The sequence below is a fragment of the Solanum stenotomum genome, chromosome 1 (assembly GCF_019186545.1).
Source record: "Solanum stenotomum isolate F172 chromosome 1, ASM1918654v1, whole genome shotgun sequence".
Taxonomy (NCBI): domain Eukaryota; kingdom Viridiplantae; phylum Streptophyta; class Magnoliopsida; order Solanales; family Solanaceae; genus Solanum; species Solanum stenotomum.
The window spans coordinates 21,530,858-21,553,009 of NC_064282.1; the positions used below are offsets into that span (position 1 = coordinate 21,530,858).

A 22,152-nucleotide genomic window follows, 5' to 3' on the forward strand; every position below is an offset into this window, starting at 1 on the left:
AAACAGTCTCGCAGTCTCTACCTTAGGGTAAAGTCTGCTTGCTCTCTCCCTCAAATCATTTCGATTAAGGTGTATATAACACTCAATGGCCACTGGGTAGACACCATTGCTGACCAATCTTGAAACCTTAACGCACTCTTCTAATGAACCTACTTTTTTCTTGCAAGCATTTAGTTGCCCCAAAGCTTGCTGCCTCTTGAGAAATACTGTACATCACAGATTTGGAGAGGCCATTTTGGACACGTATTAAAGTAGAAGATTAGTTAAATAATTTATCGCTAATAAACAAAAACAGTGAAACAAATATAGATAAAAGAGTAGAAAGAGGAATAGTAACCGCCAAAAACATTTCCCTGCTCCTTTTAGTTTTTTTATTATATTATGTTCTTCACAATTGCAAGTATACTTAGTTTAATCTCTAATATACACAATCCATATACACTTTATCGTCGTCCTTTTTCTTTTTTTTTTTTCTTTTTTTTTTATTTAGGGGATAGGTTAAGTTCCATACACATGTATCCATGATTTCAAGTCCCTTGTGTCTGGAATGCCATGTCTGCACCTCAACTCCCAACGCATAATTCATCAGTACTGAAACAGACACAAGCCAATTATAATTTAAAATAAATAGCTACATGGATTCAATGGCAAACAGAAGAACGGTTTATTCATCACCTATGATTCTGATAAATCTGTTAAAACAACAGAGACAGAAACGTGAAACATATACTCCCTTTTTCTTCTTCTTCCTGAAACTAACGGGGTTGAGTTATCGATTCTAACTTCCAAGGATCAATTCTAACAAATCTCCTAAAAAATAGATTATGCAAGAAGTAAACGACTAACAGATTTGGAATTCATATATTAAAATAGGTGATTAAGCAAAAAATATAAGAATCCATAGTTTAGATTGAGAAGTGAATACAAATGCAACTGACTTACTTGAATCACTAATTTATTTTTTATTTTTTGAGATAAAACTTGAATCACTAATTTAAATCAGAACTTGAATAGAAAGGATAGAAAGGACATCACATTTTATATAGAACATATTAAAAAATTCAAATCAGAAAATAATTCAATACACTGAGCTGAACCACATTAACGATTTCAGTTCATTAATCAATTTTTTTGTTGTGTTTTAATGTTATGTCACCATAGAGTAGCTTAAGTTACAATCATATTAACAATGTAGCTAATAAATTAGTAATGACTATTTTGTAAAAACAGTATTGTAGAAGTACTAACATTTTAAAATCTAAATTAGTAAGTTTATTTAATACTAGAGCTTAAAATTTTATTTTTGAAGTATTAGTAACATGACTTAACTGAATTGTTTGAGTAGAGAGAGTTGAGGCAAATCAAGCTATGGCCAAGCCGAGCTTGAGCCAAGCATTGGCTGAGTCGAGTTTTGATGATAACTGACCCAGACTTTTCCCTCTTTCAAAACAAGTCAAGCTAAAACACAAGCAAGCCAAGTAGAGTCAAGCCAGTGTCCATACCTAGACAACATCAGCTAACTTGCAGTATTATCTTTGGACGGATAATGCTAAATACTAGGCTGGAGAGCTTCTTGGGGAAAAGCAGCTTCATCTAAAAGGGGGCTCCAGGTAGGCTATTGTCCATTCCTAGACAAGACCAGCGATCTGGCGCTGTTTCGTTGAGGTCAGATGCTAGCCCTAGATGGCGAGTTTCTTAAGGAAAAGAGTCTAGTCTGAAAGAATCTAGAACATGCTAAAGTTGCTAAAGTCAATATATTCACAGGCCACAGCCCATTCAAGTTCCGGAGCAGCTAGTCAAGATTCAATATGACCAAGGGAAGTGATTATGGCTTACCTCACATAATTCAATAAATCTTGTAACCACTTAGAAGAAATGTAAGTTGTTTCCGACTTCAACCCTGCAGTCAGATAATCAGAAGAATGCTCAGAATGAATTGAACATTGTTGTCACTTACACATCAAGTAAATGATTGCTCATTGAAGGCTATTAAAGAACAGGCTATGAAAAGATATTAGAAGAGTTTTAAATTGGAAAGATTTAAAAAAACATCGAATGGATGACGGTAGAATAATCAGTCAATAACCGCATGAAATATTGATTTGAAAGGAAATTATTTTTCTTCTTTGTTTACATAAAATTACAAAAAACTAACCCTTTGAAATCCTTCTACACGCAAAAGTTACCACCAAGTAAAAGAAAAAGAAGAAAATATGTAAAACTTGAACTTACCCTGAAATCACTATAAGCATATTCACAGCTCACCTTCTCCTCAAATTGCCAAGTAAGTCTGAGAGCCTGAAATTAACAGTCATATGCAAGAATATCAGTCAATTACGGACCGAAAGAAATAGTAAACACCCGTGACCATTGTCATCATAACAAAATGAAGAACGCAGATGGGATGACGGGTGTAACCTAATATTTTTAGCAATCACTGTGCTTCCATTTTCATGACCAAGATGACGCGGTACCACTTCCTCCAGACGGCCATCACGGTATTGATGCTGCAGTGGACCATAACATCCGTAAGTAATCAGGCATGCATTTTGAATAATATACCAAAGGCTGAACCAAAACAATACTAGAGATAAGAAAAACGGATAAAAAAGATAAATGAGAAAAGAAAATTCTTCTTGACTTGATGAATATATATGACTTCCTCTGTGAGAAGTATATATACTTTTATCGGGAACATCCATTATGGAAGAGAACAAACCCCTGTGACTTCAATAACTACAAGCTATATTCTAATCAGAAGGTAAGCATTTCTGCATAACCATGACCTCTAAACCAATCTGTTACTGAAGTCTGACACCCTTTTCTCTTAATAAAGAAACCAAAAACCAAATGAACAAGGCAAATATGAACTGCAGTGAAATGGAGTGACACGATACAGTCCTGAACGAGAGTCATCACTATATTACTATCAGATACATTTCAATCTATAAGTTGGATCACGTTTGAACCAGGTTCTCTTCAAAAAACGCTTATTCTACTGCAGTGTCATTCAATATTTCAACTGAATATAAACGACAATTTTATACTTGAAACTATCTATCATTAGAATGTCCCGGGAAAAATTACTACTGAAAAGAGCCAAGGCAACAAGCACAACCTTCATCAAAAGCAAGTGTAATTACAAACAGTCCACATTAAATGAGTTTTAAGTGTTTTTTTTGCTTGACAAGTTATTGGAAGTGGTCATAAATGTATATCTCAAAGGCACACAAGTATAAGCATGAGCTTGGAATTGATGCACAAAACTAAAGGCTAGAAGGTAACAAGGCATTGGAGATCAACAATCAGTCTCTTCTTTTAGCCTTGATCTGTCAATCCAACACTATAGTATATAATATTTTTTTGGTTTCTTGGATAACCTTATCAATGACGCAAAACAACTATACAAAGAAAGAGATTTTCCGAACAGACTACACACAATCATTTGTTTCATTGAAAATCGAACATCTGGGAAAATAGCATCATATTCAGCAATCCAATGCTATAGCTTCCTCATTCGTCATCGTACATCATAAACCATTAAAAATATGAGGGTGGAAAAACCTATGTTGGATGGTATGTCTATAAATATTTGAAAGTACCTTAGAGAGGTTGAAGCAGCATGGCTAACCAAGCTATTCAACATAATAGAAAGGAGTGGTTTAAACACACACACACACACACACATATATATATATATAGAGAGAGAGAGAGAAAAAGAGAGTGCATTGGTTCTGATGTGCTTGCACAAAATAGATATTTCAATTGTAGTGCTCAATTTATGAGTCAAATGATGGAACTTCTGGAAGAATGATTAAGGTATAGCCTTTGGAATACTAAAAGAATGATGGAGAACCAGTTTACGTTTATGCCTGAATCATCTATAACAATCCATACTTTTACAACAAAGCTTATGGAAATCTCTAGAGAGAAAAAAAGGATGTCCGCAGAATAATCATTTTTCTAGAAAAAACAAATGATGGAGAGCTAAGAAAAAGACTCAATGAATGGTGGAGAAGAAGGGAGTTCATAACAAATAATATTATTATTTTGATGACCATGGTGTCTGGGACAACTTTCATGCACCTCGACTAATTCCACGGATACCTGTCACCTCCCACCAGCAGGTAACTCTATCACCAAGGCTAGAACAAAATGGGAAGAATCACCTAGTGTTTGTCTCCTCTGGGATTTGAACATATATATACATAGATCCTAAAGATGTCCATAATGCAGTAGCAAGAAGTGTAAGAACAATGTGAAAGGATAGAAAGGAGCTTCTCCAGCACACCTTCATAATATAGATCTGCTTTAAGCCTATACTTGGTTATTCTGATAATGGACCAGCGGTTCTCACGATAGGTTTCATGGTCCATAATTCACAAATCATATTATGTCAATTTACTAGATAAGCGAACTAGTCAAACAAATATTAGATCAATAGAGAAGCATTATAGAGAATAAGGGTTTCAGGATAAAACAGACCAAAAGAAAAATATTCACTCCAATTCGGTTATCGACCAAGCAAGGAAGGGGATTCAATTTGTCGAAAAGTTTAATGTGTCAATGGGATTAATTTTCTTGTTTTAGACATATATAATATTTTGAATCCCCCTACTATTAGAGAAATACAAGTTTTTTTTAAAGTTTTTCTTTTACCCCTCTCTAGGAGCTCCCACCTTTTTTGCTCCTTGGTGACTCAAACCAACAACCTTAGGGTTGGAGGTGGAGGGTGCTTACCACCTCAGTAGCCCCCTCTTGTCAAAGAAATACAAGTTCAAAATTTTTGGATTTTTTGAATCTCTTGTCAAAATTTTTCTCTGGTCAACAATGTTGTTAAAGGCTCACTTAATACCTGAAGCTCGGTGTGCTTTGGCGCAGCTCAACTACTCTGCCAAGTCCCACCCACAAGTATCGGTTAACTCTATAGAAACTTCCATTATTTCAAAAGGAGATGGTCATTTTACCAGAATGGCAACAAATCACTTGACATCAAATTCTAAAGACACATAGACATCATAACATCTGTACCTTGTAGAAACAACTATTTCCAAATGGGCAAGTCCCATTGCCAAAGTCATAATGCTTGCAATCAATAGACCTGAGCTCAGAAATTGAAAACAAAGATCAAGTCAGAGAGAAAAAGATACTTAAGAGGAAATAGTCTTTTCTTTCCTTGAGAACAAGGGGAGGGGGGACATTTTATAGAAATACAAGTTTAAGAAATACAAAGATACACCACCAGAATAAATTAGCCAGACTAGTTTGATGTGAAAAATAAACAAATTATCAAGTATAAAAATATTGAGTATTTCTAAGAATCCTAAACTAAAAAAGTATACTTAGAAACTAAGTGTGCTATACTCTGAGAGTTTAGACTTCTGTTAGAATAGAAATTATAGAATAGGTATACACAATCCTACATAGAATAGGAATAGTTTATAGTCTCCTATTTGGTAAGGAATTGTATTATAGTGTCTATAAATAGGGTTCTCTATGTAATAATTAAAACAACAATTCAATAATATTCTTCTCCAATATTTCTCACATGGTATCAGAGCAATTGTGAGAAAAAAAAAAAATCACACTGTGCAGTTTTTTTCCGGTAACATAGGGGCTGTCCAGTAATTAATTTTTTTTCCGTCACTATTTTTCAAAAATTAACACCACCACTAGGTGCGGAACTTCCTGGCGAGCAAACCCCAGTCTCCAATATTTCTCATAACTTCAAGCTAACAGTTCATTTATTTTTTTGGAAAAATGTCGAAAAGAAAATAATCGAAAATGCCTTTGAGGTAACAAATTTATTTGCATTATACAGAATTTCAAAAAGATTGAATGCATAAAACACAGTAATCTTAGAATAATGAGCATTTTCCATCTTTGGAAAGAATAACAGCACTCGCCAAATAAATCAAAAAACATATGAGATTCTGAATTGGGTCAATACCAAGCTGTAAAAAAAAAACGTGTCATTTCATAGCCTAATGGACCTTTTTTTATCCTCCGAAAGGGAGATGAAAGTGATAAGAGGAAGTTTTTGCTATTCAGTTGATTTTTAGCAAGAGAAACTGAAGGGGAGGGGAGGGGGGGCAAAAGCTGGTGCAAAGGACCTTTCTGTAATCCCGAAAAGAACAAATACTTGAGATCAACGATGACACTGTCAATGACACACATTCCTTTTTTCCTATTCATAATCATTTCAAAAAAATTATCACTCCTCTCCTTTCTTGCCTTCTACATGGTGTTTTCTTTCCCCTTCCTTTCAATCCAGAATATCTAGAAGAGTTCCATTGGGCTCCTAACAATGAATATTGTCCTGAAACTTAGACAAAACCCTATCTCCAACAACATTATGAACTGACTTTTCAAATCTGACTACCATTAAATGAACATAATTGTTATCAGGAAAAAGATTTACGTTTTTTGGAAATGGAGAAATCCCTGAAGGACAATAGGCTCACGGTTCAAAACTCGATGGGTAATGGGCCATCCCCTCTACTCTTCCCCCTTAAATACCAAGCTTTTGGTCTGCGTAAGGTTCAAATCTATAACAGTTGTCTGGACCAAAGCTCTCAAGGTATCATCGCTAAGTAGAATACCCTCCTTATCAATCCCAACCGGACACCTGAAATCATATGCAATAGATTCTCGTACCAAATTTTTTCCAATACAACTAAGTATAGTGTCGAATATATTTAATGCATGTATTGCAACTGCAATTATATAATTCACATAAAATCTTTAAAGAAATTTCAGTGTTTGTTGCATTTAGAGACAGTCACGTCCATGCTTATAGTTCTAAAAGCCACTCAGGTAAATAAAAATCTGAAATAAAACAAAGAACACAAAACAAAGAAGAGGAAAGATGAACCTGAGTTTGGCTTTGTAGCTATCAAGGATAATTTGCTTTTCTTCTTTTGTGGAGAACCAAATGACACTTGGAATGACAAAATATGAAAGCTTCCGGCATACAGGGCAGGTCCTAAATGTCAAGTTGATATCAACCCCAGAGGAAGGAGTACCATTGCGCCAATTCCTTATACATGATATACAAAATGGATGATCACACTCAAAAAGGATCCCGAACTTCCGCTCTGCTGCAGTTGTCTTAGAGAGTACACGTTCAAGACATACACTGCACTCTATTTCTTGACTATGCTTCAGTAACTCAAGGCGCTTTTGCCTCTTCTCACATATTTTTATATGCTCCTCTCTTTCCAGAGGCCGAAAGGGATGCAAGCAATTCTTCGCACATATTGGACATAAATCTCCATGAATATAAGGACAGTTTTCTCCCCGTGGACATTTACCAGCAGCAGCAAAAGAACAAATTGATCGATCAGCTGGATTCATTCTCTTTAACTCGACAATATTATCAATAACTGCCGCATCATGATGCTCTGAATTTTCACTCCATACAGGCTGGTTGGGAGGGTAAAAAGGTGAAATGCCTGACAGAAGTCCTGCACCATTTGCTAGCATTCCAGGAGAGAGAGTGGTGGGAGGAGAAGCTGAGAGCAGATGTTGAGCTGGAGCTGACGAAGATGGAAGTGAGGGTTGTTCAGAAACTTTAACATGTTTGTATCTACACCTGCTGCCATAGGCACATAATCCTTTTTGGTAGTATGTGCATACCTACATAAATAATCCAAGTAAGAGTTACCAGATGATAAAGCCACTCAAAACTATGATTGAAAAACTATAATATCCAGAACATACATTATTTGGAGGATCTTTCCAATGATGCGAGAACTCACAGTACTCTCCTTTCAGACATGTACCATTTACAAAGAACTTGCAAAGAATCCTGGAAAATATATAAGCATATCTGTAAGTGCATATGGCCATCAATTATAATTAACAATAAACTTTGCTCATCAATTTTTTATTTTATTTTTTGATAAAGTTGCCAATCAAGTTCTTTAGTTGTATAGCTATTGTAAAAGTACAAATGATCAGAAAATGCCATAATCACTTCAACAAGCTACTTCAAGAAATCCCATGATCATTTAGAAAATCCCTTCGAAAATTATTCGTAAAACTCTTTTCCTCCTCTAATCTTAGGAATCAAGATAAGAAAAAATAGTTCAGAATTTTTTTGTAAAACGTCTTCAAAGCTGATCTTAGGAATCAACAGTAAAAAAAATATTTAGAGAAAGTCCATTTAAATTTAACTTTCTCCTCAGCTAATCTTAGGAATCAACACCAAAAAACGAATACCAGAACATTTACATATCTACACCATCTGGCAGAAATTAGCAACTCCTAAAACGCAAATTCCCACCCAATATTTCTAAAAACCTTCACATCTTCCATCCAATGATCCAATCACAACACAATAAATCCAATTGCATATATAATCGTAAGAACATATATATATATGTATCAATACCTAATCGTCAAGATTGCGTACCGGAATCAGAACAATTAAAGTTTTCAGATCATCCAAATGAAAAGGCGATTCGAAAAAATGATTACCTTTTCGACATGACATGGAACCATGAACTTGGCAATTGTTGATGAATTGAACAGCCAGAGCGAGAATAGAGCGATTCGCTCCCTCGCTCTGGCTCGTTAAAGGAGGCTAGGGCTTTTGCTTTTGGCGGTTCGATCCCACTACTAACTGCTCAGGGTAGAGATACACTACCTTCTTCTCAACCTTCCATTTTATAGTTTTTTTTTTTTTGCAGGTCTGGACCTTAGGTTACAAAATGAAAATTAAGGAGGGTGATTTAGAATAGAAGTGAAAATGAAAAACTATTTTATGCTAAAATAATTTAAAAATTCACAAATTTTTTTTATTTTTTTAAAGCTATAATAACAAAAATAGGTCACAAGTTAGAAACTCTATAACTTTTGTAGGAAGAAGGTGACTATAGTAATTTTTGTGGCTTGACGATGACAAAGGAAAAGTGAGATGAAGATAAAGATTGAGGAGTCGATTTGCTGTTGAAGTGTTCTTCTACATGGAGATGGATCACAACAAGAGAATTTTATTTTTTTTGGTAACTAGGAAAATTTTATTACCAAAGTAAGAACTCACGCTCAAGTAACAAAAAAAAATTTAAAAAAAAATAGTCACCGGACATAGTCTCAATTCTGAGTGAGAACAAGAGAAATTTTAGTAATAATTAAATTTAATATTAAAATAGAAAGACAAAGAATTTAAAGGAACTGAATAATTCATACTTTATTTAAGATTTAATTCGTACAAATATATTAAAAAGTTAGAACTTCATCTAAACATTGAGATTCAAACTTTTGTAAGTGCAAACAATAACATATTAATATTAGATAGGAGTATTCAATAAGAAAAATGACTTGTTAGGTCAAAATGATAATAAATCTGACAAGTTTATATATTTTGGCTAAATACATACACAATACTTTAAATTTGCCCAAAATTTTCATTTAAAAATTTGAACTCAACCTTGATTCAGTTGAAAACACTACTGTGTATAATTTCGTTGTTGTCATATACAACAATTTGAGTTGACACAAAGTGTGGGTTGCACAACATTTGGGCACGTGAGTATTGGTTGAAGTGAATTATAATAGTGATATTACAATCTCTAAAAGCTTTTATTTAAATTCTATTTCTCTATACCGTTTTCATTATTATTTTCTTAGTTGTTTGTCTCATTTTCTTTGTCCAAATTAAATCACAAAAACAAATTTGTTTTCTAATTCTTGTGCGCTTCTAGCCCTTTCTTCTGATTTTTCATTTTAATTTTTGCCTCCAATAAATTTCATTCTTATCAATTTCGGTTCAATCAATTTATTATGATAATTCTTCTTAAATTCTCATTTCCCTTTTTTTTTTTTTTTTTTATGTATTTGTAGACAAGAGGTGAATGCAATTACTTTAGATGAGTCCGGAGTGAAAACGATAACTTTTTTTAAAAAAAAAACATAAACGGTATATCAAAAAAATTTAAACCAAAAGGGCAAAATCGCTCCTGAGGGAGCGATGTCTTTTGAACAAAATTAACACCGTTTGCGCTGTTAAAAAATTCGATTAAAATTGCTATTGGAGCAGCGACTTTGTCAAAAAAAAAAAAAATGAATAAACTGAAATTGCTGCATGGACAGCATTTTTCCTCAATTTTTTTATATTTTTTGAAAAACTGAAATTGCTCACTCTTCACATTTGACACTTCTCTTTGCTTTTTAAAATTAAAGATTTTGCTACTTTTTATTTTTTGAAAACTTTGGACGAAGGAGGAAAGGGGATGGAAGTGTGAGGATTCTCTTCTTTATATCAAATAATATTTGTACTTCATTTTTTAGGAAAATCGCTGCCCATGCAACAATTTCAGTTTTTTCAAAAAAAAAGTAATTGAGGAAAAATGTTGATGCAGCGAATTCAGTTTTTTCAAAAAATTAAATGAAAATTGATTATGACGAATTTTTCTTCTCAAGAAAAGAGGGTGATTTGGCATATTATTTTAATAAAAAAAATTATCAGCGCTTAACTACACAAAGTTCTTAACCGAATGAAGTTTCAGCTTATTGTGTGAAATAGAAACAAAATTGTATATAATATTGTGTATAATTGAAATAAGCCTAAGTTCAAGATATTCAATTTCTTAAAAACACATGTAGTTGAGAAAAATCATTATATCAATGCCTACCTTGAGAAAAAAAATTACCGAACGTGATTACGGACAAATTTAAAGGACCGTATATGCGTTTGACAAAATAACAAATATGACATGGCAACATAAACCATTGATGATTGGCTACAATTGGCTAGTTTCACCCAATCTTACTAAATGGATAAGATACATATTTTTATAATGACAAAACCCACAATAATAGCCTATTCCCTAAGCCAAAGATTTCACAAAAAAAAAATCCACATGGCAAGTATTCTCCACCCCTCATCCTTCCTTTCCTCCACTTCTTCCTCCACCACCACCACCACAAAACCACCAGTTCCACCACCCTTTTCCAGACCCCAATCCACCTTATCACCACTCTCTAAACCCCTCTTAACAAAATTAACCACCACACTAACCGCCACAGCAATAGCCACCACAATACTAACAACCTCTCTCCCTTCTCTAGCAGATTCCCCCACCAGCTTCAACATTTACTACGGTACAGCTGCTAGCGCCGCCAATTACGGCGGCTACGGAGGAAATTCCGACAAGAAGGCGTCAGCTGAGTATATTTACGACGTCCCCGATGGATGGAAAGAGCGTCTGGTGTCAAAAGTTGAAAAGGGCACAAATGGAACAGACAGCGAGTTTTATAACCCGAAGAAGAAGACTGAGAAAGAGTACCTTACTTATCTTGCTGGGTTTAGGCAATTAGCACCTAAAGATATAATACTGAACAATTTGGCTTTATCTGATGTGAATTTGCAAGATTTAATTGCTAATGCTGATGGGGTTACATCAGAAGAAAGGAAAGATGAAAATGGGCAATTGTATTATGATTATGAAATTGATGGGGTTCTTGGTCATAGCTTGATTTCTGTTACTTGTGCTAATAATAAATTGTATGCTCATTTTGTCAATGCCCCAGCGCCGGAATGGAAGAGGGATGAAGGCATCCTGAGGCATGTCCATCAGTCTTTTAAAACTGTTGGGTAATATGAAATTGTAATTGTATTTGTCTATAGAGAAAGAGTTTTGGAATATGTAATAAGATTGAGACACTCAATATAATCACCATCTCTTCATATTGATTTTGGTATCGAGTTGTTTTTGTGTGTTGCAGTGTTGGTCTCTGTCTGTACATTACCTTTACAATGAACTTGCATTTTGTATGCATTGTTCACCAATCTGAGATGTCCATTTGCGGTTTCTGGTAATGAGTGAATGTAATTGAACCATCTTGGTTGATTCATCTTTGCTCCCTAGCTAGCGATAATGTCTGCTACGTGCTTCAAAGTTCTCGAGCAGTAACTTTATCTCTTCCACCAGAGAGGTTCAGAATTGAGCTTAATGGATCCACTTTGTCCAGTTCTTGTAGATTCTATCCAAGTATACAGAGTGTCCCTAGTTGCAAAAAGGATTAATGAAAGGAACAAGCTTATGTACACATTGCACTACCTCATGATTTATGGTGTCTACAAGCCAACAAGAACATCTAGATAGCAAATTGGTTCTTATTTTGGCACTACAACACACATTATTGTAGCCTATAAGGTAGATGCATTCTCCAACGTTCAGAAGTTAAAAGTTGCAGAAATGAGGATGCTCATATGAATGTGTGGGCATACTAAGAGAGATAGGATTAAAAATGAAGATATGCGGGATATTTGGAGGGTGATCTCCCTGCAGATGCGGACTCAAGATTTAAAGTTTATAAGTTTCTATAATATTTCAAGTTAATATATGATAGAATTTGAGTTCATAGTCAAATATTTAGTGAATATTTTAATAAATATATAAGATTTGAGCAAAAGCTACTGGTTCCATGCATTTGCACCCGACAAGCTGAATCCGCCCCCGTGGAAAACTTGAGGTAGCAGGCAATAATTGAAAGAGAGTTCTTTTTTTAATTTAATTCAAAAGAAATACTAAGTTCTAATGGAGGCATTATCACCATACTATAATTGTTAATATCCTGCTCTACTGTTGGCAAAGTTATATGTTCTCTGTTGTCATCAGAAGAGTTGCTAATTTCCATTATGACTGGTAGCATGCAGTGGAGCAGCTGATGAAGCAAATTAAAGCCACTGGGAAGATGCAGGTCTGTTTTAGCATATGGTGTAGGCCATATTCATAATGACATAACATCCACCTTTTGGCAAACTTACCTTTCCTCTATTTTACCACTATTGGAATGCCTCCCAGGTTCTTGCATTAAATATTTAAATTCTTCTTTCAATTTTTTTTTTTTTTTTTTATAACCGTGGTGTCTGAGTTATCTTGCACATGGTGTTACCTCCCACCAACATAGTAACGAGTAAATCTATCCGCCAAGACTATGAACTTTAGACAGGTGGACTAATCAACGTTTTGATTGCTGTTGCTTTGTCTTTATATTTCAAGTTTGAACTATAGAGCATAGGTTTGTTACCTCTACTCAATCCTCGCGGATTTGAATCTGGTTTCAAATAGTGCAATGTGAAACACAGCTCACAAGACAGTTCGTCATAGTACTTCTTGGACCCAATGGTAGCCAGAATTTATGTGTTAATCAGAGTTGTAATGAAAACATCACAATTCACAGGTAACCATAATGTTCTGCTCAGCTTCTTTAAGTTACAGGTTTTGTTTTACACATGCATCCATATATGCAGTTAGCATATATGTCTTCTTTATCTCAGTCGTTTCTTGCTCTTTATGTAATCAATGAACCAATCTTCAGAAACATTGGTACAATTTTCTATCGAGTTTAATAAAGTGAACCTTATTAGGATATCCTCAAATAAAACAATGCTAATTAGACTTAGTTATTATGTAAATAAGTGCCTGCCATAACTAGTCTTGGAGCTTTGTTACATCTGTCTTGCTCCAGGTTCTTTTTCTTTATAGAATCGTTCTGCATTTTGGTTTCCATTTTCCTCTTCTTTGTTTGCGTATCATAATTAGCTATATTCTGGTTGCACGTAGGAGCTCGAATGGAGCAGTCATTGATTGAAGGTCTTCTTTCCATCGGAGGCCTACTTTGGCTACTCTGTGGTGCAGGGGTACTCTACATACCAACGAACGTGAACGTTTTTATGTATGATGTTGGTAAGTACGGAGTCCATCTTACCTCAACTTAATCTACTGTGACATACTGACATTAAATCTCAGCTTGCTACATTAGATTAGGCCATTGGACATGTTCTATGTGTCTGATTCAGAGCTAGAAATTCTTGTTTGACAATCGAATCGCGATGTTCTTATTTCCCTTGTGGTAATCAGGTGACTTCAATAGGGATGGAAAGTGAGGTAATTGGTACTAAGGTGGAGGGATCTGCATTTGTCTATGATCATTAGAGTGAAGGGCATATATGCCCGAGTTTTTGGACGGTAGGGGCACCAATGTCCCAAAAATATGACGGAGGGTATCTGCATACCATTACGATAGTTTGGGGGTATATTTGTCCTTTTTCCCGATTAAGTATTATGTAGTGGGTGATGATGTGTACACTCTAGAGTTGTAAAGAGAGTAAGGCCTAATTTGTTTGCACTTAACGGAGGTCTGAATCTTAATCATTCAGATTCATCTCATTATGTGTGTTTGTTTAAGATCTAAATTTTAATTATTCAGATTCAACTCATTAAGTTTGTTTGTTTTATTTCCTTATTAAGCCTCTTAATGGGTCTGAATAGAATTAGATTTATAACACAGTATATCAGGAATGATGGTTAGACCTGTAAACATGAAAACTATTAGTGGTTATGCAGGTGTAACGCTAACATCATATAATACTAGTAGTACTATATATTATAACTTACAAGTTTTCAGGTTTATAATTAGGTTTCCGGCTTTGCTGATTGGTTGAAAAGAAGAAGTTCCCAACATCTATTGTTGATCTCTGTCTTAAACATCTTAATTAGCACTCAATTAATTTGACTAATAAGGTTGGATTTGAAGGAAGTAATAAAAATTAATTTTGATTTTCTAAAATTGGAATCCAAGAGAACATCATGACCACCACAAATTTACTCTTTAAAAAAAATAAAATCAAGGGCCCTGATTTTTTTACCCTGTTAAAGCAATTGTTGATTGAAAAATAGCGTTTATCGGCCATTTTTTACCTTGTTTTTGAAAAAATAATCGCTAATCTAGAGTTCTAAATTTCATAAGTGATACTCTAAGATAATATTCTAAAATTTTATCGGTAGAATTTAATTTTTTTATGATAGTGAATATATTTGAGTTAGAGAAGTTGAAAAGTAGCTATTTGTGAAGTTTAAGACCCATTACATTATGAAACTAATGATTGTTGGATATTAGATGTTTTAGGCTTAAGTTATACTCATGATTATGGCATAATGACTCATTTTCTTTCATTTTATCAAGATGAGATGTCCACATTAGCTTTTTTGCTAATACAGCACACCATCCAGGTAATTGATTAAAAAAAAATGTCCACTCTTTCAATTAAGATAAAAAGGATAATTATATCAAGGTAAAAGATCATATTCACCTTTTACTATTTGAAAAAAGTTTAATATTAGCATATGTTAGTCTACATATGCCCTTAAATGCTTATTTATTTATTTATTTCAGTTCAATATACACATTGAAGTTCGATTAAATTTATATTCGTGCTAGAAAGTCCCGATTAAATTTAAATTCATGGCAGAAAGTTCAATTGGGAGGTAAAGCGCTCCCTAACAAAAGCGACTTCGTACTCAAGGAGACTCGAACCCAAAATATCTAATTAAGAATAAAAGAATATTTATCACTCCATCACAAATCTTATGGGTGTCCTTAAATGATATTCTATCCGTCAATATACACGCTGATAATATTATAAAAGTGCCTCAATTTTTTCCTTCCTCTATTAACTCCTTCATATTAGTCAAAATAAGTTGTTAACTCATCACTCCAACACTAATAGTAAATATATAGAGAATATAGGAAATAAATTTGGGTGCCACTAAGTGTTGAATACAGCATGGTTATGAAACTAAGATGAAAAAAGAAAGCTTAATCTCCATATATTAACGGTGTAAAAAATATTTCTATAAACAAGTCATTGAAAAAGTAATACTTACCTACCATAAATGGTAAGTAACCTATTGTTATAACAAGTTAAATTATTATATTGACAATACAACAACATATTACCTTATACGGACAATATAACAAGATACTGATCTTATACGGACAATACATATAACTTAAATTTAAAAGGAATCAGGAGAAAATGAGATTCCTTCTTCGGATTTATAGTATCAATGCAACCAAAATAAAGTTGAGTGATTTTATAAAATATGAAAAATAAAATTAATGATTTGTTTTTTGCAATAATACTATTTGATGATTTTATATGAAACTAACCCTCAATGAGTAGAATTTTCTGCAATAAAAAAGTTAAAAACTCAATTATTTATATGTCATCAGCTTTTTCTGCAACCAACTCCCTAGTATTATTACTGTATGTAATGTAAGAAACAAAATGACATATTTTTCCTCTCCTTTTTTATTTCTAGTTTCCGTATTATATCGCCTTTTTTGCTTCTTTTTTTTCTTAAAAGAAAATATTGCTGTTCAGCCTGTTCTCTTAGTTCTCCTTATGCACTTTATTCCCTTTCTAGACAGTAAAAAAATTACTTTATTTTAAAGAAATAAATATTGATCTCCAAATATCAAATCAATTTATTTTTCCTGAAATAAACAAGAATCAAAAATTATTCGGTGCATGATATCTGCATTCACTACTAAAAGTTATTGACATTTTTCTATTGAAATTTTAAGTTGAAAAATGTTCAGTGGATATTCCATATATATTTTGATTGAATTAGTGAGAAAAGAAAAAAAATACTAGTGTTTTCACACGAAAAAATTAGGAAATTTCCAAGTATTTCAATGAGAACATGTTTTTGACAAATGTGTTTTCCCATCGAGCTGGTCCGAAGGGAATGGGGTGGAAAAATCATGTTTTATAACACAAATTTTCATGGAATTGATGTGGAAAAAATATTTGTTTTTAGTAGACGTAATTGAAATTCGACTAAACCCGAATTTGTTCAAGGCCTATTTAAGGGGGTGGTGTTTCTAACGAGATGATTTTTATTCCCAAAACTCTAATCCAAAAATTTTAGTTAAAAATGAAGAAATTCAAATCATTCCACGATTACAACACAAAGTTATGTTAAACAAATTAAACCTAATAGAAATGATCTTAAAAAAAAAACATTTTCCCAACAACTAAACAAAACGCACGCACAAGAAACAGATTCAGTTGAATTCAGTAGCTTTAATTCAAATTTTATATTTATTTTTCTAAAAATATTTGATTTAGATAGATTATTTTAAACCTACTATTTCAAAAGTGCTATACAATCTAGAACCGACTTCAAATCTTGAATCCACCACACACCACACTTAGGTAATTTTCCCTATAGTTGAGTACTTAGAGATATGAAACAAACCTTTAATATTTATATCTAAAGTTCATAATAAATAGTATACTATTAGAAGAGGGAAGATTCATTTTCTTCACTAGACAAACCCTAATTAACATATTTTGCCAACGCATTTTCTTAACCTTTTATTTTTCCTTACAATTAAGAAGAAAATTTAGTACTAGAACACTGAAATAATACACATCTTTATATTACATAGCTAGAAAAAAAAAATCATTTACACAAACCTTACATTTCTCATCCAAAAATAAAAATAAAATAGAACAAACTTTAAAAAAGAGAATTTGAATATCATAACAAAAGCAAAAGTCAACATATAGCTCGTTCGAGGGCGAACAAAAGCCTTCGACCTTTAAAGTTCTTAGCACTGAACTGTAAACAACGATTTACATTAAATCTTGTTCAATCTCGGACGTTGATTCTTCCTCTAGTTCTTCAAGATTAGGTACCCCAACCGCGCCATGACCGCGTCCAAATGACTTAATATGATCTTTTAGAGACCTCTTATGCTTAAAATCAGATCCACAAATACAATACCAAATCTTACCACAATTCTTCTCATGAGTTCTCCAATCACCTTTCACAGCAAATGGCTTACCACATTTTCTACACATGAAAGGTTTGGCACCATGCTTCCTCTTGTAATGTGTTTGAAGTGTTCTAAAGTCTTTTAATGGCCTTGCTCTTGGATGATCAATGTTGTGTTTACAACCAGGTGCACAACAGTAACATGGTAGCCTTAGCATTGCACTTGGTTGTGTACCTCTTAAAGATTCTGGACCTTTTCTGTATTGAGATCCATGTCCCCACATATGCATCTAATTAATAACATGATCAAGAAAAGCTCTTAGTTAGAAACAAATGCATTGATATGGATTTAAGTTATATGCATTGATTGACGAGTTAGAGTTTTTTATTTCTTACTTTTGTAAAAGTGGCAATAATATAAGTGTATGTATATTACATTTAGTAGCAATAATATAATATAGGTATTTATAACTGTCACTTTATATAAAAGTCATTAAAGACTTATGTTCAACTATTTATAACAATATTGTCTTTTCTATTGAAAAGAAAACAAGTGTTCCCCAATAATTTGTGGTGCAAATAGTTGAGCATGAGGTAATAATATAATATAGGTATTTATAATCATCATTCGAAATAAATGCAGCTAAAGGCTTTAGCGACTTTAGATGTAATGAAATTAACTCAATTATCGCTAAATGTTACTGTGGCAATGAAATATCTATGCCACGAAATATCTCTTTTGCTATTATAGATTTTAACATCATCATCAGTATATGGAACCAACAATGGACCTAGCTCCATAGAAACTATAATGTGCTGACTCAAACATACTATATTGCAAACTTAGAGTCTATCAGAATTGACTTATTTTAATTGTTTTTAAGTTAAAATAATTTTTAAGCAATTTTATAATATTTGCATAAAATTAAATAAAATATTTTTAAACATTTAATTTTAAGCCAAAAAAAAAGAACAGAAAGACTAAAGTCCATCCAAACAGTCTTTTAGTAAAGATAAAGAAATAGGAAGACTCATGAGCACCTAATCTCAGGATTTGATAATAAGTGCACCAGTTGAAAATTTGAAATATAGACAATTAAGCACTCATGACTTAAAATTTCTGAGACTGTTATTGTATATAACTTAAACTCAGTAAATATAAATAAATGAATTACATTGTGTATATAAAAAAACTTTTACAACTATATATGAAAACATTTTATACATCCATCTCCAAGTGTCAAAAATAAGAAAAAAATTTATGTATGAATCATTCAGAATTTATTTGAGAGATTTTAGTCAAACAGTCATCATAAGCATCTACTTGAAAACTAGCAAAGTGTTGACTAACAGTCAGAGGGGCAAAGTATAGGATATAAATTCTCACTGACTATATTGTTTCATATAAGCTTATTCTAAAACTAGTACACTTTCTATATATATAAAATAAAAAAGTATTAGAAGTTGTCTATATTTTTTATATATCTGAAAGAACTAAAAGACTCCTAGAAATCATATAACATAGGAAGAAGATCGTAATGAATCAAATTTGTCCTTAAACTATGGCAAGATTAAGGCGTTTTATAAAACATTTGGATGAACAACGTAATTAAATTGATATTGTTGAAACTTGAAAGGCCAAATGAATAGTCATCTTCAAGTTGGAGGAGTATGACAAAACGCGAATTGGGTTCAATATATGAAGTATTACTGACTATATCGTTTCATTTAAGCTCATCCTCGAACTACAATTATACAAAAGGAAAAACAAAACACCAGAAATTCTCTACATTTTCTATATATATTTGACAGGACTAAAAGACTACTAGAATAAAAATCATAGAACCATTAGCAAGGTTATGACATTTTTTGAAACATTTGGCAGATATCATCACTCTAATAATAGTTATTGTATCAGAAAGTCTGAGATAATAATTATTAGTTGAATGATCATCTGAGAAATCAACTCAGTACAGGAGAAATAAATTGGAATTAATGAAACTTGGAGGGTCAAATAGTTAATGAATAAAGTAAGTTATTATTGTTATTAGAACAAGAGTTATCTTGAAGTTGGGAGGATGACAAAAGGTGAAAAAGGGAGTATTAGTGTTAAAATTATTCATTCAATGTTAGGAGAAAGGAACAGTTATATTCTGCAAGAAATACTGAAAGTTTTCAGAAGTAGTATTAAATTGAATGATACTCTATTGTTTTACTGAATTAATAGAAGAAAAGGATTAAAATTAAAAATAAAAAATGGGATCAACTGTCCTGATTCTCCTGAAGCAGTAAGAAAATAACACTGAAAATCTTGTCAGATTTTAACACTGGAAAAATTGTCAGTTTCATATTTGACCATATTCACCTGGTAGCAGAAATTTGTGCACTAAATTGTTTGAATTGTCTCTATTACCCAAATACCAAAAAACATATGAACAAAAAAAAAGTAAAAGGAGATTAAGACTTTATTGAGGAAAAGCTAATGTAATCTAACTTTAAAATGTAAGTAAATTTGTCAAAAAAAAAAAACCCTAATTTCATGCATAAATAAGTGTGGAATTGAAGGGAAAAAAAGTAAACAAGAAATAGGGATAAATCACATGATTTGTAGTGGTTGTAATAGTAGTTTAAATAAAAAGGTGTACAAGTAGTTTAAATAAAAAGGTGTACAAGTGATGAATTTAGGTATAAAACTAAAAGACATTTATGAAGAAAATTAGATTTTTAGCTGTTGAGTGAACCGTTCTGAAGACAGAGGATCCTTAAAATCTCATATTCACGCCCTCGTTTGACTATAGCTCGGAAAAAGAAGAAGAAAAGTAGCTAGTTGAAGGTGTATCTATACTTATTAGTACAAGATCCATAACAAATGGATAAAACATGAAGAATTTTATAATGAATTCATCAACAAAATCATTTTAAGGAAGCAATTGTAAATTAAACAAAAAATAAAATAAAAAGTTCACAATTCAACTTGTAATTGATTCAAAATATACACAAAATTTCCCCAAAAAGAAGTATAAATTCAAACTTGATGGGAAAAAAAACAAAGATTGGCTAGCTAAGTCTGTACTGACATATATAGGGGGATGCAACAATATTCATTGGACTCAGTTGAAACTTGAATTCAATTTTTCTCTTTTTTGGGGGTGTGTGAAACATATAAATACACATGGGAAAAATCATTAAAATTTAATTTGTGACTATTTTAAAATTACAATGAGTTTTAGTGTTAATAAACTTAAAGATTAACCCATCAATTTTATGTGCATAGAATTCTTTTGTGAACTTCATGATGTGTAATTCCTCTCAAGATTTAAATTTTATGGTTTGAGACATATTATTTGTTGTAATTTTCATCAATTTTTACACATAAATTTATGTTTCACATAAAAAGTACTGAGTTCAGATGAACTCTGTGTTTGAACACTCTGTCTGCCACTATATCTCATGATAGGAGTTTATCTCCCTTCTATGTATATCATGTTTTGGTTTATTTATAAACTAAAACAAAATTTCACCCAATTTAAATTTTGAATCCGCATCTGTATACTAAACTGAGAGAAGTTGTAGTATACATACCTGAAGATTGTTGTATCTGTTGAAAGTCTTGTAGCAAAGATGGCAAGAGAATTGTGTTGGACCAATGAGGATTTGAGAAGGAGTAGGGATCCAATATTGTCCCTTATTTAGTGTATTATTGTTATCATTAGAAACCACATCAAATTGATCTTCTTCTTTATTTCCTCCACTATCTACTACTCCTTCACATGAATTTGGAAGCCCTATATGTAGAGATACACTCACATTTTCATTATAATAATTAGTAGTAGTATTTTCCTCATGAGAAAAAGTAGTAGTACTACTCTCACAAGAATACTTATTATTATTATTGTTGTTGTTGAGAAGTGGAAGAGCTTCTCTTAGTGGTGGTGAAGAAGGTGCAATTTCTTTGTTGTAACAAAAGTTGGAAGATGAAATATATTGTTGATGAAGAGGAAGGAAGTTGAACCATCCTGTGAAGAAATTATAGTAGGGTTCTGTCATACTCAAAACTTAGAAAAAAAATTTGTTTTCTATGGAGTTCTATATATTTTGTAGACACTTGATTAAGTAGTTTGTGTATAGTTGGTACATGTATATTTATATATGAATAAAGAGGATTTATTGGGATGATAAAATGGAGGATGGGTGAAGGGGAAAAGAAGAAAGAAAAAGGTGAGGAGAAAGGAGAGGGTGGGAAGGGGGTAACTTTAGCTACAATTGTGATAGTGAAATGAAAGGAAATACGTTGTTTCATTTTATGTGTCTTAATTTGATAGGGTACAAAAACAGAGCTAGAAGTCGCATACCTAGAGAAGTTTTTGTATTTGTATTAGAAAATTTATCAAATACATGTATAAAAATTAAATTTAGAGCCCAACAATTACTACTCTCTTTGTCCACTTTTATTTGTCATGTTCGTTTTTTGAAAGTCATGAATTTAACTAATTTTTAAAGATAAATTAAATTATATTAATTCAATATTTAAAAAAAAAAATAGATATTCAAAAACTATACGAAAGGTACTATA

At 32.5% G+C, this 22,152-nt stretch overlaps 3 protein-coding genes across 3 annotated transcripts; 1 reads left to right on the forward strand and 2 right to left on the reverse strand.

Annotated features, from left to right (window-relative positions):
* Positions 1–333: 333 nt before the first annotated feature.
* Positions 334–8,718, reverse strand: LOC125843644 (E3 ubiquitin-protein ligase makorin-like). Its single transcript, XM_049522800.1, has 8 exons — positions 8,482–8,718; positions 7,723–7,810; positions 6,875–7,638; positions 5,032–5,101; positions 2,419–2,507; positions 2,233–2,298; positions 1,837–1,900; positions 334–591 (listed from the first exon to the last, which is right to left on the reverse strand). The coding sequence occupies exons 1-6, from the start codon at positions 8,490–8,492 to the stop codon at positions 2,262–2,264; spliced, it is 1,059 nt and encodes a 352-aa protein (XP_049378757.1). The 5' UTR covers positions 8,493–8,718; the 3' UTR covers positions 334–591; positions 1,837–1,900; positions 2,233–2,261.
* Positions 8,719–10,813: 2,095 nt separating this feature from the next.
* On the forward strand, positions 10,814–11,832 carry LOC125843659 (thylakoid lumenal 19 kDa protein, chloroplastic). Its single transcript, XM_049522827.1, has one exon. It carries the CDS (start codon positions 10,866–10,868, stop codon positions 11,601–11,603), a length of 738 nt encoding a protein of 245 aa, XP_049378784.1. The 5' UTR covers positions 10,814–10,865; the 3' UTR covers positions 11,604–11,832.
* A 5,461-nt stretch (positions 11,833–17,293) lies between these two features.
* Positions 17,294–21,825, reverse strand: LOC125843653 (zinc finger protein WIP2-like). The gene is made up of 2 exons (XM_049522814.1): positions 21,162–21,825; positions 17,294–17,869 (listed from the first exon to the last, which is right to left on the reverse strand). The coding sequence occupies exons 1-2, from the start codon at positions 21,624–21,626 to the stop codon at positions 17,438–17,440; spliced, it is 897 nt and encodes a 298-aa protein (XP_049378771.1). The 5' UTR covers positions 21,627–21,825; the 3' UTR covers positions 17,294–17,437.
* Between the last annotated feature and the right edge of the window lie 327 nt (positions 21,826–22,152).

What these genes read in the sequence shown, in the direction of transcription:
- LOC125843653 (XM_049522814.1), bottom strand. Translation starts at nt 21,626, where the DNA reads ATGACAGAACCCTACTATAATTTCTTCACAGGATGGTTCAACTTCCTT. An exon ending in ACAGATACAACAATCTTCAG is followed by an intron (nt 17,870 to 21,161) that starts GTATGTATACTA and finishes GTTATTAATTAG; the next exon opens with ATGCATATGTGGGGACATGG.
- LOC125843659 (XM_049522827.1), top strand. Translation starts at nt 10,866, where the DNA reads ATGGCAAGTATTCTCCACCCCTCATCCTTCCTTTCCTCCACTTCTTCC.
- LOC125843644 (XM_049522800.1), bottom strand. An exon ending in GAAATAGTTGTTTCTACAAG is followed by an intron (nt 2,508 to 5,031) that starts GTACAGATGTTA and finishes GGTCCACTGCAG; the next exon opens with CATCAATACCGTGATGGCCG. An exon ending in GTGATTGCTAAAAATATTAG is followed by an intron (nt 2,299 to 2,418) that starts GTTACACCCGTC and finishes TGTTAATTTCAG; the next exon opens with GCTCTCAGACTTACTTGGCA.